Source organism: Bubalus bubalis, chromosome 18, assembly GCF_019923935.1.
Source record: "Bubalus bubalis isolate 160015118507 breed Murrah chromosome 18, NDDB_SH_1, whole genome shotgun sequence".
In the NCBI taxonomy this organism is placed as follows: Eukaryota; Metazoa; Chordata; class Mammalia; order Artiodactyla; family Bovidae; genus Bubalus; species Bubalus bubalis.
The window spans coordinates 33,802,969-33,820,048 of NC_059174.1; the positions used below are offsets into that span (position 1 = coordinate 33,802,969).

Here is a 17,080-nt window from a genome sequence, read left to right on the forward strand (position 1 = left end):
ACCTGTCAGGGCCTTCACATCTTGCAGAGATACATTTCCATTGTAAGAAGAATCCTGAACACCAAGCAGCCATTTTCCCAGCTTCATAATCCCAGTGTTCATGTGGCAGCCCACAGCCTCACCCCAGGAGCACCTCCTTCCCTGAGCTCTTCTGCGACCTCACCCTTCTGTACTCCTGCCCAGGCCCCTTGCTCCCTCCCCAGCTTTTGTTCTGCTGGTTCATCCTGCAAGACCCAGCCCCTGTGTGGATGTTCCTGACCTGCCCCCAGTGCCCTAATCTCTCTCCATCACAGTCTCCTGGTGACAAGACGATAGGTATCGATAGGTGACAAGTGGGCTGGGAAGTTGCCCCAAAAAAGAAGGGGACAGGACTCAGAAGCGCCCACGTGTAGTGAGCCTGACCTGCCGTGTCCCCCTACCCTAGTCCCAGCTGGGAGGCTGGGACCAGCCATTGGTGAGCAAAGAAAAGACTGCGCCTGAATCCTCTTCCCCAGATTTTCTCCAGTGACTTCACAGCCTCACCCTGGTGGCTCCAGCAGTGGAGAAGAAGTGCACTGCTGAGGCCAGACTTAGGGAAGTGGACCCGTGACAAATGCGTTCAGAATTTTCTGTGATGGGGACCATCAGTCAGATCTCTGTCCGCGGCCCCCTTCTTCCTCCTGCCAGCATCTCTGAAGATAAGGGCAGGGCTGGAGAACTAAAGACCGTGGCTCAGCACCTTCGGTGCCTCGATGCCCTTCCTTTGCCAGTGGTCCTAGGTGGCTTCAGGCTGCAAAGAGCAATCTTCTGATCTCACTGCCTCCCCCATTGCATTCACCGGGCTCCCACCTCCTCCCTACTCCTTTACCCACCCTTCAGGAAGAACGATTCAAGATCCAAGAATAAACATCTTTCAGACAAACAGTGAGCAGGTCCAGAGAAGGCAGAGAACATGCCCAAGGTCACACAGAGAGTAAGTGGCAGAACCAGGAATGTAGCCCAGTTCTCCCACCTCCGCCTCTGCCTTGGGCCACAAGTTCATGCAGCATCGGACACACCCGGGTTCAAATCCCAGCTCTGCCACAAAACCAGGCGGACAAACTTCAGCCCACCAAGATTCAGTGTCCTGTAAATGGGAGTGGCCATGTTTCCACACAGAGAGGAGGCAAGCGCCAGACCCGGCCCCAAGCCCAGGCCGGGGTCACTGAGGGCCTGACTCACCAGTGGTTCCCAGTCGCAGTCTGAAGCAGAAGTCCGAAGGCGCAAGCGCTGGCTTCTGCCTGGCCCGGCGGCGGCCCACGGTCCCAGGCACCATCCCCGCCCCGACAGGAGCCTCAGGACCCCATGCGCAGAGTCGGGAGAGCACCAGGGCTGTGTCTGCGGTGTGCTCACAGGACTTCAGCTTGGCGCGGCGGAGGAACTCTTTCAGGAACAGCTCACCGTCAAGAGCTTTTAGTTGAGCCTGGCTCCACTCAGAGCCCGAGAGCCGGGGCATCAGCCTCCTCCACGCTCCACCCACGCTCCACGCACGCCCCATGCTCCACCTACACGCCACGCACGCCCCACGCTCGCCCACTCACGTTCCATGCTCCACGCATGCCCTTTGCTCTATGCACCGCTCCACCCTCGCTCCACGCTCGCTTGGAGCCTGGCAGCAGCCTTCGTGTGTTTATGATATATCCCTTTCTTGGGAAAATTCCTTGGAGAAGGAAATGGCAACCCACTCCAGTACTCCTTCCTGGAGAATTCCATGGACAGAGGTGGCAAAGAGCCACGATTGAGCGACTAACATACACATACACTATCCCTTTCTTCAGCCAGAGGGCGCCCCTAAAACACTTGGACCAGGCCCCTGGAAGTCTCCTCTTTGCCCTTGAATTAAAGGACAGCCTTTTCCCCTAATTTAGATGTGCTTGGTCTTAGTTGCCGCATACGGAATCTTCAGTTGTGTTATCTGGGATCTAGTTCCTGACCAGGGATGGATTCTGGGCCCCTGCATTGGGAGCATGGAGTCTTTACTGGACACCAGGGGAAACCCAAGAACGGTCTTTTGATTTTTGTAGATTTTAATAGTGGACCCCTGCCAGCCCCTCAAAACTTAGCAATATTTGTGCTCAGTCGTGTCTGACTCTGCAACACCATGAACTGTAGCCTGCCAGGCTTCCCTGTCCATGGGATTTTCCAGGCAAGAATACTGGAGTGGGTTGCCATTTCCTTCTCCAGGGAATCTTCCTGACCCAGGGATGCTTAGCTGTTTAAAGGCTTAGTTTAGCTAAACATGACATGCAATGTTTAGCTGTTGATATACTTTCACCCTGAATAAGACTTAGGTCATGGTCTACATTGCTACATATAAGGTGGTCAGGAGGAAGCAAAGCTCAATTTCAGGGAGAGGAAATTTTCACTTTAGCAAGATCCTGAAAACATGAATTCTACCTCACAGTGCCTGTTAGCCACAGACTAGCATCTTGCCTAAGAGCACAGGGCTTTGGCTGCCCACTGACTTGGGTCCCTCTTTGTGGGCTGTGTGACATTGGACAAATGACTTAACCTCTCTGAGGCCCAGTTTCTCTACCTGTTAATTGGAGTTCCCATCATGGGCCATCGTAAGAATTAAATGAACTAGTACATGAAAAGTACCAAGCATGGTTCAGGACACACTGTAGGTGTTCAGCAGAAGTTAGCTAGTCATGCTGGTGTGTGGAGGAAGGGCCACATCTCAGGGTACAATTTCCTCTTGGTCATCAGCACCTTTGTAGAGGCTACTTGGGAAGAAAATCAGGCTAGAGGCAAAGCTTGCCTCATTCTCTGTCCTTGTTGCAGCTGGTATGGGGGACAGGGAGGCAGAGGGGTGGGAAGGGGTGTTAGCATCATGTCGTTTTTCTGCATTTTTATCTCGTTGATGAAGTGGACCCTGCATTTGGAAACTGGAAGAATTTCCCTCATAATTTAAAGCAGTGCCTACTTCTGCCAGTCACAGTGACTGGAAGATTAATTTCTCACCAGCCATACAGGCGGATGCCTGCCCAAACTGGCTTCATATGCAGGTGCGGTGTTGCCATCTCCACGCCTGGCTGGTAATAAGCCCAGCACTGCCAGGAGGGTGAGGCTCCCCTTAGCAGCTGAAGCAGGTGGCAGCAAGTCATCTTCAAGGTGACCCCATGGGACTGGCACCTTGGCAGAAGGTACTGCATGCTGAGCAGGGCAGGCATGCCCGCACACACATCCTGCCCTAGGTTTTTATTCTGGGCACCCACAACCTTGCCTTGGCCAGCTTTCTAGTAGCCCATCTGCCTTGGATCATGGGGTGGCCAGCGTGTCCCAAGCCATCGCAGCAGCTGGGACATACTGAACCAGTCGAGTGTGGACTCCATACGCTCCTATGCTCCCCAAGAAGGACTGACTGTCTCTGACAGTCCCAAGTCCTGCCATTGGCTTCTAAGGGGAGAGGCCACATGGTAGATGGGAAGATGGTAACATTGGTTGGATGGCCAGTTGGCTTGTGCTTTATTAGAGAGAATATGGTAACAGAGTGGCCACTGGTTCAGACCTAGTCCAAGCCAAAGCCTGGTCATTGGCTCAGAAGTGGCAGCACCGTGGACTAGATGAGCAGTGGCCACAAGCTTCGCTTCATGACCAGGGTAATCACTGTGTGAAGTGCTATGTTGGAAAGGATGTTTTAAAAAAGGAAAGGATGCTGAGGCTGGCTCCTGGGCCAAACAGAAAGAGAATGGTTATCAATTAGCCGTATACTGGCTATATGATTGCGGTGGGTCATTTAATATTTTTGAGCCTCAGTATCCTCACCTCTAAAATGGGGAGAACATAGCTTCAGGGATGAAGTGAGCTCTTTAAACAGAGCCTACACATAGCAGGGGCTCTCAAAACAGTGGTGTGTTTTTGGCCCCCAAAGAATCCCAGAAATTCACATACCCTGACATTCTTATATCACGGGGTCAAGAAGCACACACGCCCAGCCAAAGCCAAGGGTCTCTCCCTCTCCCCAGTGAATGCACCTGCAGGAGAGCAGCTTACAATGAACTTCAGCAGGCAGAGTCTTGGCTCTCAGGTAGGATGATATACTGGCCCAGAAAGTAAGGCTTTCAAGCCAGCCGCTCCTAATGAATGTCAGTAGGTTTCAAGAGCTACCAGCATGGGCAGAACTGCTGGCCGGGCATCTTCACAGCTCAGGCAGCAACCCCGAGTTCCTGCTTCACCTACCTGTCCCTGCCATGGCCTGAATGTGGGAGAGGCTTTTGGACATGATGCTGGAAAGGGATAAGAAGGGACAGGTGGCCACAGCTGAGCTTCCAGCTTCTGATTTGCCTAAGTCCAGGCCCTCACCTGGGAACAGAGCCCTCCTACAGCATCCTCAGTACAGTATCCTCAAACACCCAAGACAGAGACCTCATTCCCCTGAGGGAGCTCAGGGCCTCCCTGCCACTTCTTCATCTGGTCTCAAGGCTGAAGCCACCCATTCAATATATGCCTTGGGCACCTTTGGTGAACTTGGACCCAGGGCTGAGCTTGAGGACACAGAGGGCACTCAGACACAAGCCCTGGAAACCATGCATGATCATACAAGACAGATGCAGAACAGGGCCTGGGACCTCGGCTCTGGGAGGGCAGACAGAAGGACCCCTTTCAGAACAGGGCCCAGGAATACTTGCCCTGCCCCTGTGGCTCACCAAGTGTCTGCAGCTCACTCGCTCTGGGGAGGTGGGACCAGCATGCCAGGGACGGGGACACAGAGTGCAGTGAGCTCTGGACTTGGAAGTTTGGGCTTGAGTTCTTGCTTGACTCGACCACAGAGTAACAGAATGACCGTTGGCTTGTCACTTACCAGTCCTGAGTATCAGTTCACACATCTGTAAAAGAGGAAATCCACACCCCAGCCCAGCTGAGTGGGAGGGAATTAAGGAGCAGTCACAGAGACTCACTAATGAGGTGCTGGTTCTCCCTGGGCAGAGGCCCGTGGATGCTCTTGGCTGATTCTAACCCCTCCCTGGAGCTCCAGCCCCCAGGGCTCCATCATCTTATCCAGCAGGAGGACAAAGCCACCATGGCTCCCAGAAGCTTCCTTTAGTAGGGCTCTCAGGGACCCAGCTGTTGGTCCTAGACAAGGTTCTTTCATCCTCCCATACTCCTGCCATGTCACACCCCTTCCTAGAAGCCCCTTCTTACCTCTCTGCACCTTTGCCCTTGCTCTTCCCTTGCCTGGAATACCTCCAAATTTCACCTTCTCCAAGAAGTCCTCCCTGATCAGATCCAGCCCCCTGACTTGCTTGGGTCAGTTACTGCCCGCAGGCCCAGGCCCGCCTGATTTCCCTGGTGTCCCCTGGGTAGGATTCACGCCCGAAGCAGGAGACCAGTATGGTTTGTCCTCAAACTCCAATGCATGAGTATCTTCCATCCCTTCCCAAGACCTTGGCAAAGTCACACTGACCTTCCAATCTCGTGCCTTGGTGGAGGAGAGTCCTGGTCTAGCACTGGATCTTGGGTTCAAGCCTCAGCTCTGCCACTAATTTGCTGTGTGACCTTGAGCAAGTCCATTGCCCTCTCTGAGCTTCCTTTTTCCCTATCTTTGAGTTGGCTGAGCTCCCAGGGCAGAGGCTTCAGGGGAGAGGAGAAGGGTCAACCCTCATTAGTAGAGACTCCTGTAGATGTGGGGGGAGGGGGGGCAGGATGTGGGCAAGGCGCTGCTCCCTTCCTCCCTGGCAGAAGCAGTCAGGATAAAGTCCATGGGCCACAGTAGCCTCCATTTACCTAGGGATGAGGGCTTCCCAGGCGGCACTAGTGGTAAAAAGCCTGCCTGCCAGTGCAGGAGATTCAAGAGACACAGGCTTGGTCCCTGGGTCAGGAAGATCTCCTGGAGGAGGGCACAGCCACCCACTCCAGTTTCCAACCTGGAGAATCCCACAGACAGAGGAGCCTGGTGGGCTATGGTCCGTAGGGTCGCAAAGAGTTGGACACGGACTGGAGTCACTTAACACGCACACCGAGGGAGGGATAACTCTCAGGGCAGCAGGGAGGCAGGAGGAGGGTGTGGGGCAGGATCTCTGTTCAGTGTCTCTCTCTGTCCACAGTAGCTCGGTACAACCGCACCAGTTACTTCTACCCCACGTTCTCGGAGAGCTCGGAGCACAGCCACCTGCTCGTGTCCCCCGTGCTGGTGGCCAGCGCGGTCATAGGCGTGGTCATCATCCTCTCCTGCATCACCATCATCGTGGGCAGCATCCGCAGGGACAGGCAAGCCCGGCTCCAGCGCCAGCGCCACCGCCACCGCCGCCACCACCATCGCCGCCACCGCCGCCGCCGCCGGCACCATCGAGAGTACGAGCAGGGCTACGGTGAGCTGCTGCCCGTCCCCGGGCACCCCCAGGCCTCCTGTCCGATTGTCGCCCAGGCGGCAGCAGGGAGGTGGTGGCTCTGCCGTGGGTGGGACAGGGTGGTCAGGCTGCCTTGTAGAGGTCCTGAGTGATCAGGAAGAGCCCAGAGGCACTCACCATAATGCCTCAGTGGCGTGGGAAGCCCAGCTGTCTGCCAAGGATGAGGCTGAAGGTCAAAGGGTGGGTGTAGGGCTTCTCCCCAGCCCCGGCCTTCGTGAAACCAGCCTGCCTGTTCCTGCCCTTGAAGCACCAGCCCTGACCCTTGAGGAGCAAAGGCTCCTGCCCAGAGCGTGCCCACCTCCCCCCAACAAGGAGCCCAGTACCACCCTCGACCTCTCCCACCCCAGGATGGAGTCAGTCAGGCCCAGGATGGCCAGCCTGCCCACCTCACAGAGCCCGACCCTTGCCCTCTACCCCTCCTGCTCCCCCACCCATGGCGCCTCCTTCCTGCTCCCTACCACCTCCGCCTCTGCACGCGCTCTTCCCTGTGCCTAGAATGCCATTCCCCACCACCTCCCCATCTGACAGAAGCCTGCTTGTCCTTCCAGAGTTGACACAAATGCCTCCTCTTTTTAGAGCCTCTCTGCCCCTCCTCACGCCCTCCCCTCAGGCAGGGGTGATCCCCACTCCAGGACTTCCTGAGCACTGCACCCACCCCCAGCAGTGCCCTGACGCTGGGCAGCTGTAGCTCTCCTCGCACTGAGCTCACAGCCCAGCACGGGCCTAGCCCAGAGGGACCTGCTCCACAGCAGAGGAAGTCACTACCCCATCCCATTTTCCCAGTGAGAGCTGTGGTAGCCCATTTTAAAGACCAGGAGCTAGAGGGACTTGTTGAGTGGCTTGAATGTGCCTGAGCCTGAGCCTAGGACTTAGAGCTCAGGAGAGAGGGCCAAGGGAATTTCCAAGATTGAGTGGAGAGGTCAATCTTGGCCTTGAGGAAAGAGAGAGGCCTCGGGCAGGCTAGTTCGTCCTGAGTGCGTGGTGGGGCCCTGGGGCCAGTGTCACATGAGCAAGCCCCCAGCCCTGACTTCAGAGCAGGTGGGGTGAGCGCAGGCCGCCACCAGGCTGCGTCTGGGCTCAGGCCTTTGCTGCCTGATGCTGAGTCACTGCAGCCCCGCGGCCCTGTCGCCGTGGAGACCCTGCTGCGGGGCTTCCGCCTCCCTGCCCTCGCCTCTGTTCTCAGCTCTGGCTTTGGCATCTCCCTGGGGCCTCAGCAGGAGGCCTGGAGGTGCTGATGCCCCCATGCCGTCCCCCGGCCTTCAGGGGGTACACCAAGGACTTCCAGGAGGCTTGAAAAGAAGCCAGGGGAGAGGGGACACAAGAGCCACCACGCTCCGACGAGCAGCAGCCTCCTGGCCGTGGGGGACCCTCTGTCCTTCAGACACCCTCCCTGGCTCCGGTGACTCAGCCTCTCCAGGCTCTCTCCCATCGCTCTGGTGGCTTCTTCTCAGACTTGCTGGTAGATTCCTGAGAAGAGGAGTCTCAAGGTTCCTCAGAGCCCCACCCTGGGCCCTGGGTCCTCTCTCAGGAGGACCCACCCCTGCTCCATCTCACGCACCCTCCAGCTCCAGGCCCCACCCATCCTCCTCACCCGATGCCCCAAGGCTCTTACATCTCAGAGGCACCTCAGACCCAGGGTCCACAGCAGCCTTCATCTCCACTTCTTACCAAGCAGCCTCAGGAAAGTGGCTCAGCTCTGTGAGTCATCTATACAATGGGTACATGGGGACCCGCCCCAAAGTTATTGTCAGGTCTAAAATAGCACAGTGCCTGGTTTATGAGTAAGTGCCCAGTTCATGTTAACTATTTTCATTATCTCTCCCCCTTGAGACAACCTGCTTCGGGGTCATGTCACTAATGCTGCAGCCCCCACAGCTGCCAGCCGCTGGCCTGGTGCCCCCAAGGCCTTCTCCATGGGACAAGCACCACGATTGAACTGTGGCCTCTGCTCAGTGCCACGCAGTGGCTCCCCAGTGCCCTCGGGGCAAAGTCAGTCCTCCCCTGCCTGCCCACAGGGCCCTTCTGCAGGCTGGTCAGGTGCAGAGAGAGGCGCCAGTGAATGTTTGAGAATGAGTGAAGGAGTGAGTGAATGAAGAAATGAGTCAGAGAGACTAGGGAAGAAAGGAGGAAGGAAAGAAGGAAGAAGAGAAAGAGAAAAAAATTTGTTCTCTTTCCATAAGATGGAAAGGTCTTGAGTTTGAGCTTTAGGAGATGGATCTGGCCCTCTCTCACTTGCTGGACATTTAGAGCAAGTGACTTGACGTCTGTTTCTTCATCTGCAAGAAGAAGGCACCCACTGTGTCCCTCTCTCAAATCCCTGTGAGGGTGAATAAGATCCTGAGGCTACTGCACAGTGATGCTTAGGAATGCAAGTTCCTCCTCCCCGCTCTCTGGAGCCTGTGTAAGGTTGCTAACCTTGGACTGGGGCTGAATAATGAACAGAGGTATACCTTAACTTGGGTAAATAAGGGAAGAGAGAGATTTGGGTCTCCCTGGACTATCTGAGTGCATGCTGATGAGGGTAGAGGAGAAAGGAATTTGGGGAGTTCAGATTAGGGGAGTGGAGTTTCTTTCCAGCTGTTCCTTGAGAGCTCTGCCCACCTGGATGTCTGGGGCTGACCTGGGTCATCGCAGGACTGCGGTCTGGGCTAGGTGAATGCCTCAGGGTGGCCTCAGTTTCCCTAAGATGCTCAGCCTTTGGGGGGCCCAAGGAAAGTAACCACAGGGAGACAGAGGTGAAGAGCAGTGTGGTTCAACCCCGTCGGCTCTCAGGCCTGCCCACCAGGAAACAGCCTCAGCTTTCCCGAGGTCCAGACAGCCCTGGCTGCCCCCTACCCCAACACACAGTGGACGGGGCCCTGCCCACCAACACTGGTGGGAATGGGACCCAGCACCGGAGCCCAGGGCCAGCCACTGCGGCTCTTCTGTTCTCACCCAGTCATTTCATGTTTTCCTCTCTCCTCAGCTTCTTCCCCAACTTCTTCCCCAAATTCTCATTCTTCAGCTGGTGACCTAAAAGGAGACAAATCTCATTTCAGCATCTTCTCAGCATGTTTTTGCAGTCCTTTTTCCTAGGAGAAGCGTAATGTGTGATCACTGTGGAAAACCTTTAAAATACAGAAAACATAAAAAATTAAGGGTTCTGTTCCTGTCCTCCAAACAGAGCCACTGTTTGGAATATTTTCTTCTAAGAGCTTTCGTGATGTCTGTAGATAATCCTGGGATTATACCCACAGATGGAGTTTTGTATCCAGATTTTTCCACTTACCATTGTGTCAAGAATGGGAAAGAGAGTTTGGGGAATGCAAGGAGCAGTCTTTGGGGTTGTACAGACTATGCGTGAATTCCGGCTGCACACTCTACCAGCCACAGGACCCTGAGCTCCTGGCTATAGAATGGGAAGGGCAACCCAACAGTGGTGTTGACCTCAAAGAAAGGTCGCAAGTCCCACCCAAAGCAGACAAGCCCCGCCCACTTCAGGCCCCACCCTCCGAGGGGAGGAGCCACCTGGGAGGCCAGGGCGGTCCGGAAACCTCATGTCTCAGCCATCTTTGCAGCTCCCACTGTCTTCCAGCCTCTACCAGACCTGTTGGAAACTGGGAGGTGGAGAGCTTCTAGGGTTAGGAGCCAGGACATCCAGTCACCCTCTGGCCCTAGCAGTAATTTGCTGTGTGGCCTCTGTTAAGTCACTGATCCTCTCTGAACCCCAGCTGTAGAATGAGAAGACTGTACTCCGTCGGCATTCCCTAAGCAGTGTTACTAGGTCTAAGAAAATAAGATTCTGTTGGTAGATGCTGCACAAGCACAGTTAAATATGTTTCTCAGCTTCAGGACATTTCAAGAGTCTTTGATGTACTTGTGCGATAAAAACAACAACAACAGAAGACAGTGTCGTCTGTGAAGTCACCAGGATTCATCATAGAAGCCCCGTTTTCTCCCCGGGAAACCTAAAGGGCGGGAGACCTAACCCCAGAGACCTCTGCAGTCCTCATTCTCCGACACTTCCTCCCCGTTTGTCATGCCCCAGCCCTTCTCCACAGCTCAAAGCATCCTGTTCACACTACAGTCTTCTTTCTCATCTCCCTTCACACTACAGTCTTCTTTCTCATCTCCCCGCACCACCACCACCCTTGACCTGAGCTGTTCTGTTCCCTCTGCCAGGCTTGCCCCTCTTCCCGTGACTGATTTCTGAACCAGATTCAGTTCTGAGAGCCTTTCCTCCAGGAAGCCCTCCCTGACCTCCAGGCTGGGTCGGGCCCTTCTCTGCTCCCACAGCCCTAGTACGACACCTATCAAAGCTCATGATGTGCTGCTCATGACCTGGCTGTACCCAGAACAGGCTGCTCAGCACCCCGGGAGCCCCACCAGGCCCGAGCCAGCTCTGCTTCCTCTCTGTGACCACCCCCAACACACACTCAGCAGAGCACTGGCACTCATATTCTGGGGCTCGCTGAGGGGATGAAGGCAGCTGTGCATGGTGAGGGAGGGGCAGGATAGTGACAGGACAGTGGCCGCAGGCAGACTCCCTGGCGCCAGCCAGAGACCCAGGCCGAATGTCCGTCCATTCCCTGCAGTGTCCGACGGGCATATATACGGCCGCCCGAGCCACAGGATGCGCTACGCCTGCAGCCCCGCTGAGGACTGGCCTCCGCCCTTGGACCTTAGCTCTGATGGGGACGTGGATGCCACGGTGCTCCAAGAGCTGTACCCAGACTCTCCACCCGGGTAAGGAGGCCACTCAGGGGCGGCAGGAGGGCCTGAGAGGGCGGGGCTCCAGACGGGAAGCCCCGCCCCCACGGGGACTGGCAACACCCCAGATGGTACAAATGCAGAACACATCTGCTCAGTGGGCGTGGCCATCTCCTCACCCTCCTGACCAAGTGAGGTGGGGCGTGACTCAGCAGATGTCACCGAGAGACACTCCAAAAGGAAAAGAAGAAAAGTTCAGTTGCTTCAGGATGGGTGAGGAGCTGAGGTGGAGGGTCCAGGCCCGAGCCCCTTGGTTGTTGTTCAGCTGCCCAGTCCTGTCCGATTCTTTGCGACCCCATGGAATATATCACACCCTGCAGCACACTGAGCTTCCCTGACCTTCACTATCTCCCGGAGTTTGCTGAAATTCATGTGCACTGCACTGGTGATACCATCCAGCCATCTCATCCTCCGTCAGCCTTAGTATGAGCCCCTGAAGTCCAGATCACACCCACTGGGACAGGTGTCACTGTCTCCAGTTTCGCTCATGCCCACCAGGTGGCCCTGTCTTGGGGGGATTCTCTTCTGGGTCCTGTCCTGGCAGCCACTCTCAGGCACCTCACCCAACCACTTAGGACCTGGAAAGAGGAGTCAGGACACCAGCACTTCCCATCCAGGGGACCCCCTTACGCCCTGCACACAGCCCCATCCTCCCCATCACCCTTTTACTCTTTACCACCACCCCCTCCCCAGGGTCACTGGGAGGGATGGACTTTCCCAGAGGATGGGTGATTTTCTGCCCTGTAGCTTCAGGTTCAGAGGGCCCCCAGGAAGTCCTCCCTAACCCTTGAAGGAGCACTTTGGGGTGACCTGAGACCAAGGAGTGTCTGGCTGCCCCAACCAGTGATCCCCACACTGGGAGCCCCACCTGGAGATGCTTCGGCAGTGGCAGCTGCTGTTCTAAGAGATCTGGGACCCAGCATTCGGTGACTTGGTCACTTGTGTTCACAGGGACACCGGGGCTGAGTCAGGGCCAGAATCCAGGTCTCAATGTGCCTGGTGCCCCTCCCCAGGGAGTGGAAGGGTCTCACGGTCTCACAGGAGTCAGTGGGACTAAGGTCTGGCCTGCTCCACTCCAGGGCAGCCTGTCACTGTGGCTAGGCCTCTAGCCCTGGGAGGGGGTGGGGGGGCGCGGACGACCCCGCTACCCGCCACTGAGGCCAGCTCACACAGGGCCTGAGGGAGCTTCTTCTCTTGCAGTTACGAGGAGTGTGTGGGACCCGGCGCCACTCAGCTGTACATCCCCACGGATGCCCCGCCCCCCTACTCACTGACCGACTCCTGCCCTGAGCTGGATGCGGGCAATGGCCACAGCCCTGGCCGACACCAGCAGGCGCAGAGGTCGCAGGGCCAGAGTGGTCTCCGCACTGTCTCCATGGACACCCTGCCCCCTTATGAGGCTGTGTGTGGGATCAGCCCTCCATCAGGCCGGCTGCCACTGCCTGGACCGCATCCAGGCCCGCAGAGTTCCCAGGGCTCGCCTGCCCCAACCCAGGCCCTGGCCTTGGGCCCAGAGCAGATCATGTGAGCGACCTGGTAGTCAGGTCCTGCCGGCCCCTCAGGGCTGAATCACATCTTTCAGGCACACAGGGGCGTGTATACACACACACACACACACACACAGATGCTCACATGGCACCCCCACATGCACACATATACACACAACTTGGACACACACTGACACACCCATGTGCACACATACATCCAGACATGTCCCTCATGTGTGCAGGCGTGCACACACACACAGGCCTCCCCCCCCCCCCCCACCCAGATACACAATCCCACCTGCGAAGGTTTCATTGCAGACGCAGCTCTCCTGACCTCCAGTCTCCTCCCCAGCCTGCCAGTGATACCCCTGGAGCCAGTGCTTGGAGAAAGAAGGCAGAGAAGGGGCTGGGGTTCACTCTGCCCTCTGCCCAGGCTGTCTGCCCTGCCCTCACTGGAAAGCCTGGACCCCAACGCTGACTCTCGCCCCAAGAAGCTGCTCAGCCCCCCCAGGTCAGCTTCCTGCTCAAACTCACCCCCCACCCCCAGGAGGCAGCTGGTCCTCCAGGTTGGCGGGACAGGCCTCAGTGAGGCTCAGCTCCACGCTCTCTATGTCCCCACCCAGGGCAGAAGAGCCACAACACCTGCCACTTATAGGGTGAGGGACACGAGACTGGGGGCCCAGGCACAACCTGGAAACCCTTGCCTCACCCTGCCCCATCCCTAGCCCAGCACCCTCCGTCTGGTGGTGCTAGCGGAGTTATCTCCAAAGCCCCCACTCCAAGCCCCAAGTGATGGACAGGGCCCTCAGCGGGCGTGCGGTGGTGGTAGTGGGGTGGTGGTAGTGGGTCATGGCGGTGCCCATGTCCATTCAACCACTGCCTGGGACTGAGGGGCTTCAAAGAAGATGGGGTGGGGCCTTCCTGGGGACAGGCGCTGAGGCAGAGGAGCAGCCCCTCACTAGGGGCATGCCCTGCCGGCCATTCATGGCCTAAGCTCTAGTGGGCTGGAGACGGACCCCAGGAGCAGTGCTGGCCCTCTAGGTGGGGGCTCAGGGTTGGGAGTTGGGAGCCAGCACCTTCTGGTCTGCCCTCCATGGTGCTGGCGCAAATGAAATCAAGGGGATGTGGGCCCTACTGTGCCACCGCGAGACGACCAGTGGTTGCATCTCAGCCTTGCTGCTGGGGCTACTGCAGAAAGGAGTACACGGGCCTCGTTGTAAACAGACTTAGACCTTGGCCCCTGAATCCCAGCAATTTCCATCAGAGACTACGCAGGTAACAGAGCTGATGCCTGCAGACCCAGCCTGCACGAGGGTGGCAGCCCAGCGCCTGTAAAGAGCGTCCCCGCCGGCATCACTAGCGGCAGTCCTCCAACCCACCCCGCCTCCCTCCCCACCCGCTCCTTAAACTGCAGCACCCCCAACCAACCTCTCCCCTACATTTCCATTCCTCCAATAAAGGGCTAAGACAATTTAGTAATCCCTTTCTTAAGAAGAGAGGTGGCGAGGAAGGCAATCGTGAATCTTATTTTCTGTAGAAATAGCATTTCTTCTGGTGCAGAACTGAAAGGAATCCACCCAGAGGTTCTGTAGCATCCTGGCGCCCCTGACTCTGCCTGGGGAAGGGACCTTGTTTACACGCAGTTCTGTCCACCTTTGTGGTGTACTGTTTTCTAGGCAAAAAAAATAATCTCTTGTCTGTTGTACTGTATAGCTTTTAAAATGCACTCCAGGGCTGAGGTTCTTTTAAGAAACACATCTTGCTTCTGCAACCCTATAGAGTGCCGGAGTTGGGGGGGAGATAAAAACCCCCACATGCTCATCAGTGTTGAAGGGATGGAGCCAAGCAGCTTTTCTTGTCCCTGGATTAAGCGCTAAATAAGCAACAATGTATCTTTTCTGTGTTCAAAATAAATATATCAATAAAAAATGTTGTAAGAAGTAACCTGAATAAGGAGCCCATGGTGGGGTTGGCACCATCTGACACTTGTAAGGAAAGGGTTAAATCAGCAAACTGAAAATATGTTACTTTTCTCAAAGTCAGCAGTCACTGAAACCTTGTTATTCTTCTAGGACAGGGATATTTGGGTAGTGGGTGATTTACACCAGTTACTTTGTTGTTGTTGTTTAGTGGTTAAGTTGTACCTGACTCTTGGCAACCCCGTGGACCAGCAGCCTGCCAAGCCCCTCTGTCCATGGGATTTTCCAGAAAGGAATCCTGGAGTGGGTTGCCATGTCCTCCTCCAGCGGATCTTCCCTGAACCAAGGATTGAATCCACATTTCCTGCTTAGCAAGTAGATTCTTAGTGGATTCTTTAGCCACCTGGGAAGCCGTAATTTTTTTTAAACCTCTGTAAAACATGGCATCGATTCTCCAAGAATCGGCCAGTGTAACTGCCACCAAGACAAGCCATAAATTTGCAGGACTTGACTCCAGAACACCAGAAGACTGGCATTTCACTCCACACTCTGACAGCTTTGACTATCAGGAAGCGGTGGGGAAGGTGTGGGGGAGGAAATCAGGCTGAAATGACTGAAGTAAGTCATTTTCTCCCCCTCTGCAGAAATTCTTTTGTCTCTGCTTTCTATAAGACTTTGGCTTTGGTTGTCGATCCCTTGTCTGACAGGTTCCCTTTCTCTGTCACTCTTCCCTCCTACTTGAATTCAGGTAGAATCCATGAGCATAGTCCTAAACCCCCAAGTGCCCTGAAAGTGGGGTGTGATCCTGAAGGACGGTACAGCCCTGTCCTGGGTCCCACTGCAAGCCCACACTGCCACCTGCTGGCTGCCTGCCGCCACTGTTCAAAGCCAGTGAGCCCCTGAAAGACGCAAATTCCCTTCTCCCAGTTTCTAACCCACTGCCTGCGGACACTCGTAGTTGTAACGGAACTTGTTTTGGTCCTGGGCTTGTCCTCCACTCTCGGGATGTTCCATGAGGTTTAAACCATTCAAGCATTCCATTTACAGGAATCATTCCTGCCGCCCACCCCCTACCCCAACCCCGTAGCACCTCTCTAGGCACAGCCAGATAGCTCAGCACCTCTCACGGTATACAAAATAACCACTCCCCTGTCCTAAACACCAGGGTGCACAGCTCAGCTGCCACCTCTGTACTCTGAGGCCCCTTCTGGGAACGAATGTGGCAGCCTTCACGGTGGTGCTGCCCAGCTCACCTGGTACCCATGGCAATTCCAACCGGAACGACCCCACACCCATGCTGCTGCTGCTGCTGCTAAGTTGCTTCAGTCGTGTCTGACTCTTAGCAACCCCATGGACTGCAGCCTACCAGGCTCCTCCGTCCATGGGATTTTCCAGGCAAGAGTACTGGAGTGGGGTGCCATTGCCTTCTCCGCCCCACACCCATACCCAGTTCCAAAAGCAAACACACTCAGGATCCCACAGCCCCCCAGGGGCTATCAAGCTCAGTGCTCTCCACTTCCTCCATTCACAACATTTCTTGTGTCCACTCGGACACACTATGGAGTGTTCACCTATGGCGCCACATCCAAGTTCCTCACACTCCTAGAAGGATACTGGCTGCCTCTCTCTCCCAGGGGGCCCTGAGGAGTTGGGCCCACATGAGCACTGGGCAGTGGGGCTCATTGGGGCCCCAAGAAGATGGGAAGTGAAGCTAAATTCCCAGGACAGTGGGGACGGGAGGAGGGGCAGGACCAACCCTGGGACAGGATGGGGGTGCAAGGGGTTGATGAGGAAGGTGACCCCAGGAACAGCACCAGGGAGTGGAAAGTGAAACTGGGAAGGGTGGAAAGTGCAGGCAGGGTGTTGTTGAGCTGGTCTCCGCTGTGGGCAACTGCGCTCCGTCCCCCTGGCAACTCCGAGAGCCAGAGTGGAGCTTGCCTCAGGGTTAGTCAGCCAATGGGGAGAGAAGTGGATTAATCACACACGGCTCTCAGATTCTCAAGGATCATTTTCTGAGGCTGCCCTTCAGCCAAGCTGCTCCACCTTGCGCAGCTGAGCAGCTCCTCTGGCCCAGGTCTTCAGACTGGAGACCTTCAGCTGAGGCCATCACCCTGGTCTGCGTGGGCTGCCACCAGGCCATCAAGCATGGGCACAGTGCCCTCCACGGCCTCCAGACGGGCATACGGGAGCAGCAGGAATCCCTTGAGAGAGGGAGGAACAGGGCGGATACCAAGCACGGCCGACCACAGTGGCCCCTTGGGACACCCGCTGGCTTGCACCAGCCAAGCTCACCCATGTATGCATACACAGGGGTCTCTCACATCAACTTCCTAGAGACTCTCAGGCACACACTTGTGTGCAGCATCACTCAGTTCACACTACCTGCGGCACACACAGCTCACACACACACACACTGTGCCCCTCACACTCAGAGCTCACACACCCAGAGGTCCCACCCCAAGGCCACCCACACTCACGCTCAGGTATCACCATCAGTGTCCCCCAAAGACTGACCAGGCTGGGGACATGAGCAGTGGAAGGACCCACAGCATCATCA

General features: G+C 56.1%; 1 protein-coding gene and 1 long non-coding RNA gene across 5 annotated transcripts in view; one reads left to right on the top strand and one right to left on the bottom strand.

The window, feature by feature from the left end:
• LOC123330416 overlaps positions 1 to 1,325 on the bottom strand; it is an 83,815-nt gene extending 82,490 nt beyond the window's left edge. Inside the window, exon 1 of the long non-coding RNA XR_006640253.1 lies at positions 1,201 to 1,325. This is a non-coding gene — a long non-coding RNA (uncharacterized LOC123330416). The remainder of the gene's footprint in view (positions 1 to 1,200) is intronic.
• Positions 1 to 14,548, top strand: part of BEAN1 (brain expressed associated with NEDD4 1) — a 38,735-nt gene extending 24,187 nt beyond the window's left edge. For 2 of the 4 annotated variants that reach the window (XM_025268788.3, XM_006072114.4), the window contains exons 3-5: positions 6,066 to 6,329; positions 10,943 to 11,093; positions 12,318 to 14,548. In XM_025268788.3, coding sequence (XP_025124573.1) covers positions 6,066 to 6,329; positions 10,943 to 11,093; positions 12,318 to 12,645 — 743 coding nt within the window. In that variant the 3' untranslated portion in view covers positions 12,646 to 14,548. The remainder of the gene's footprint in view (positions 1 to 6,065; positions 6,330 to 10,942; positions 11,094 to 12,317) is intronic. The other 2 variants (XM_025268789.3, XM_044931990.2) reach the window with 1 other exon arrangement.
• The last annotated feature ends 2,532 nt before the right edge of the window (positions 14,549 to 17,080 follow it).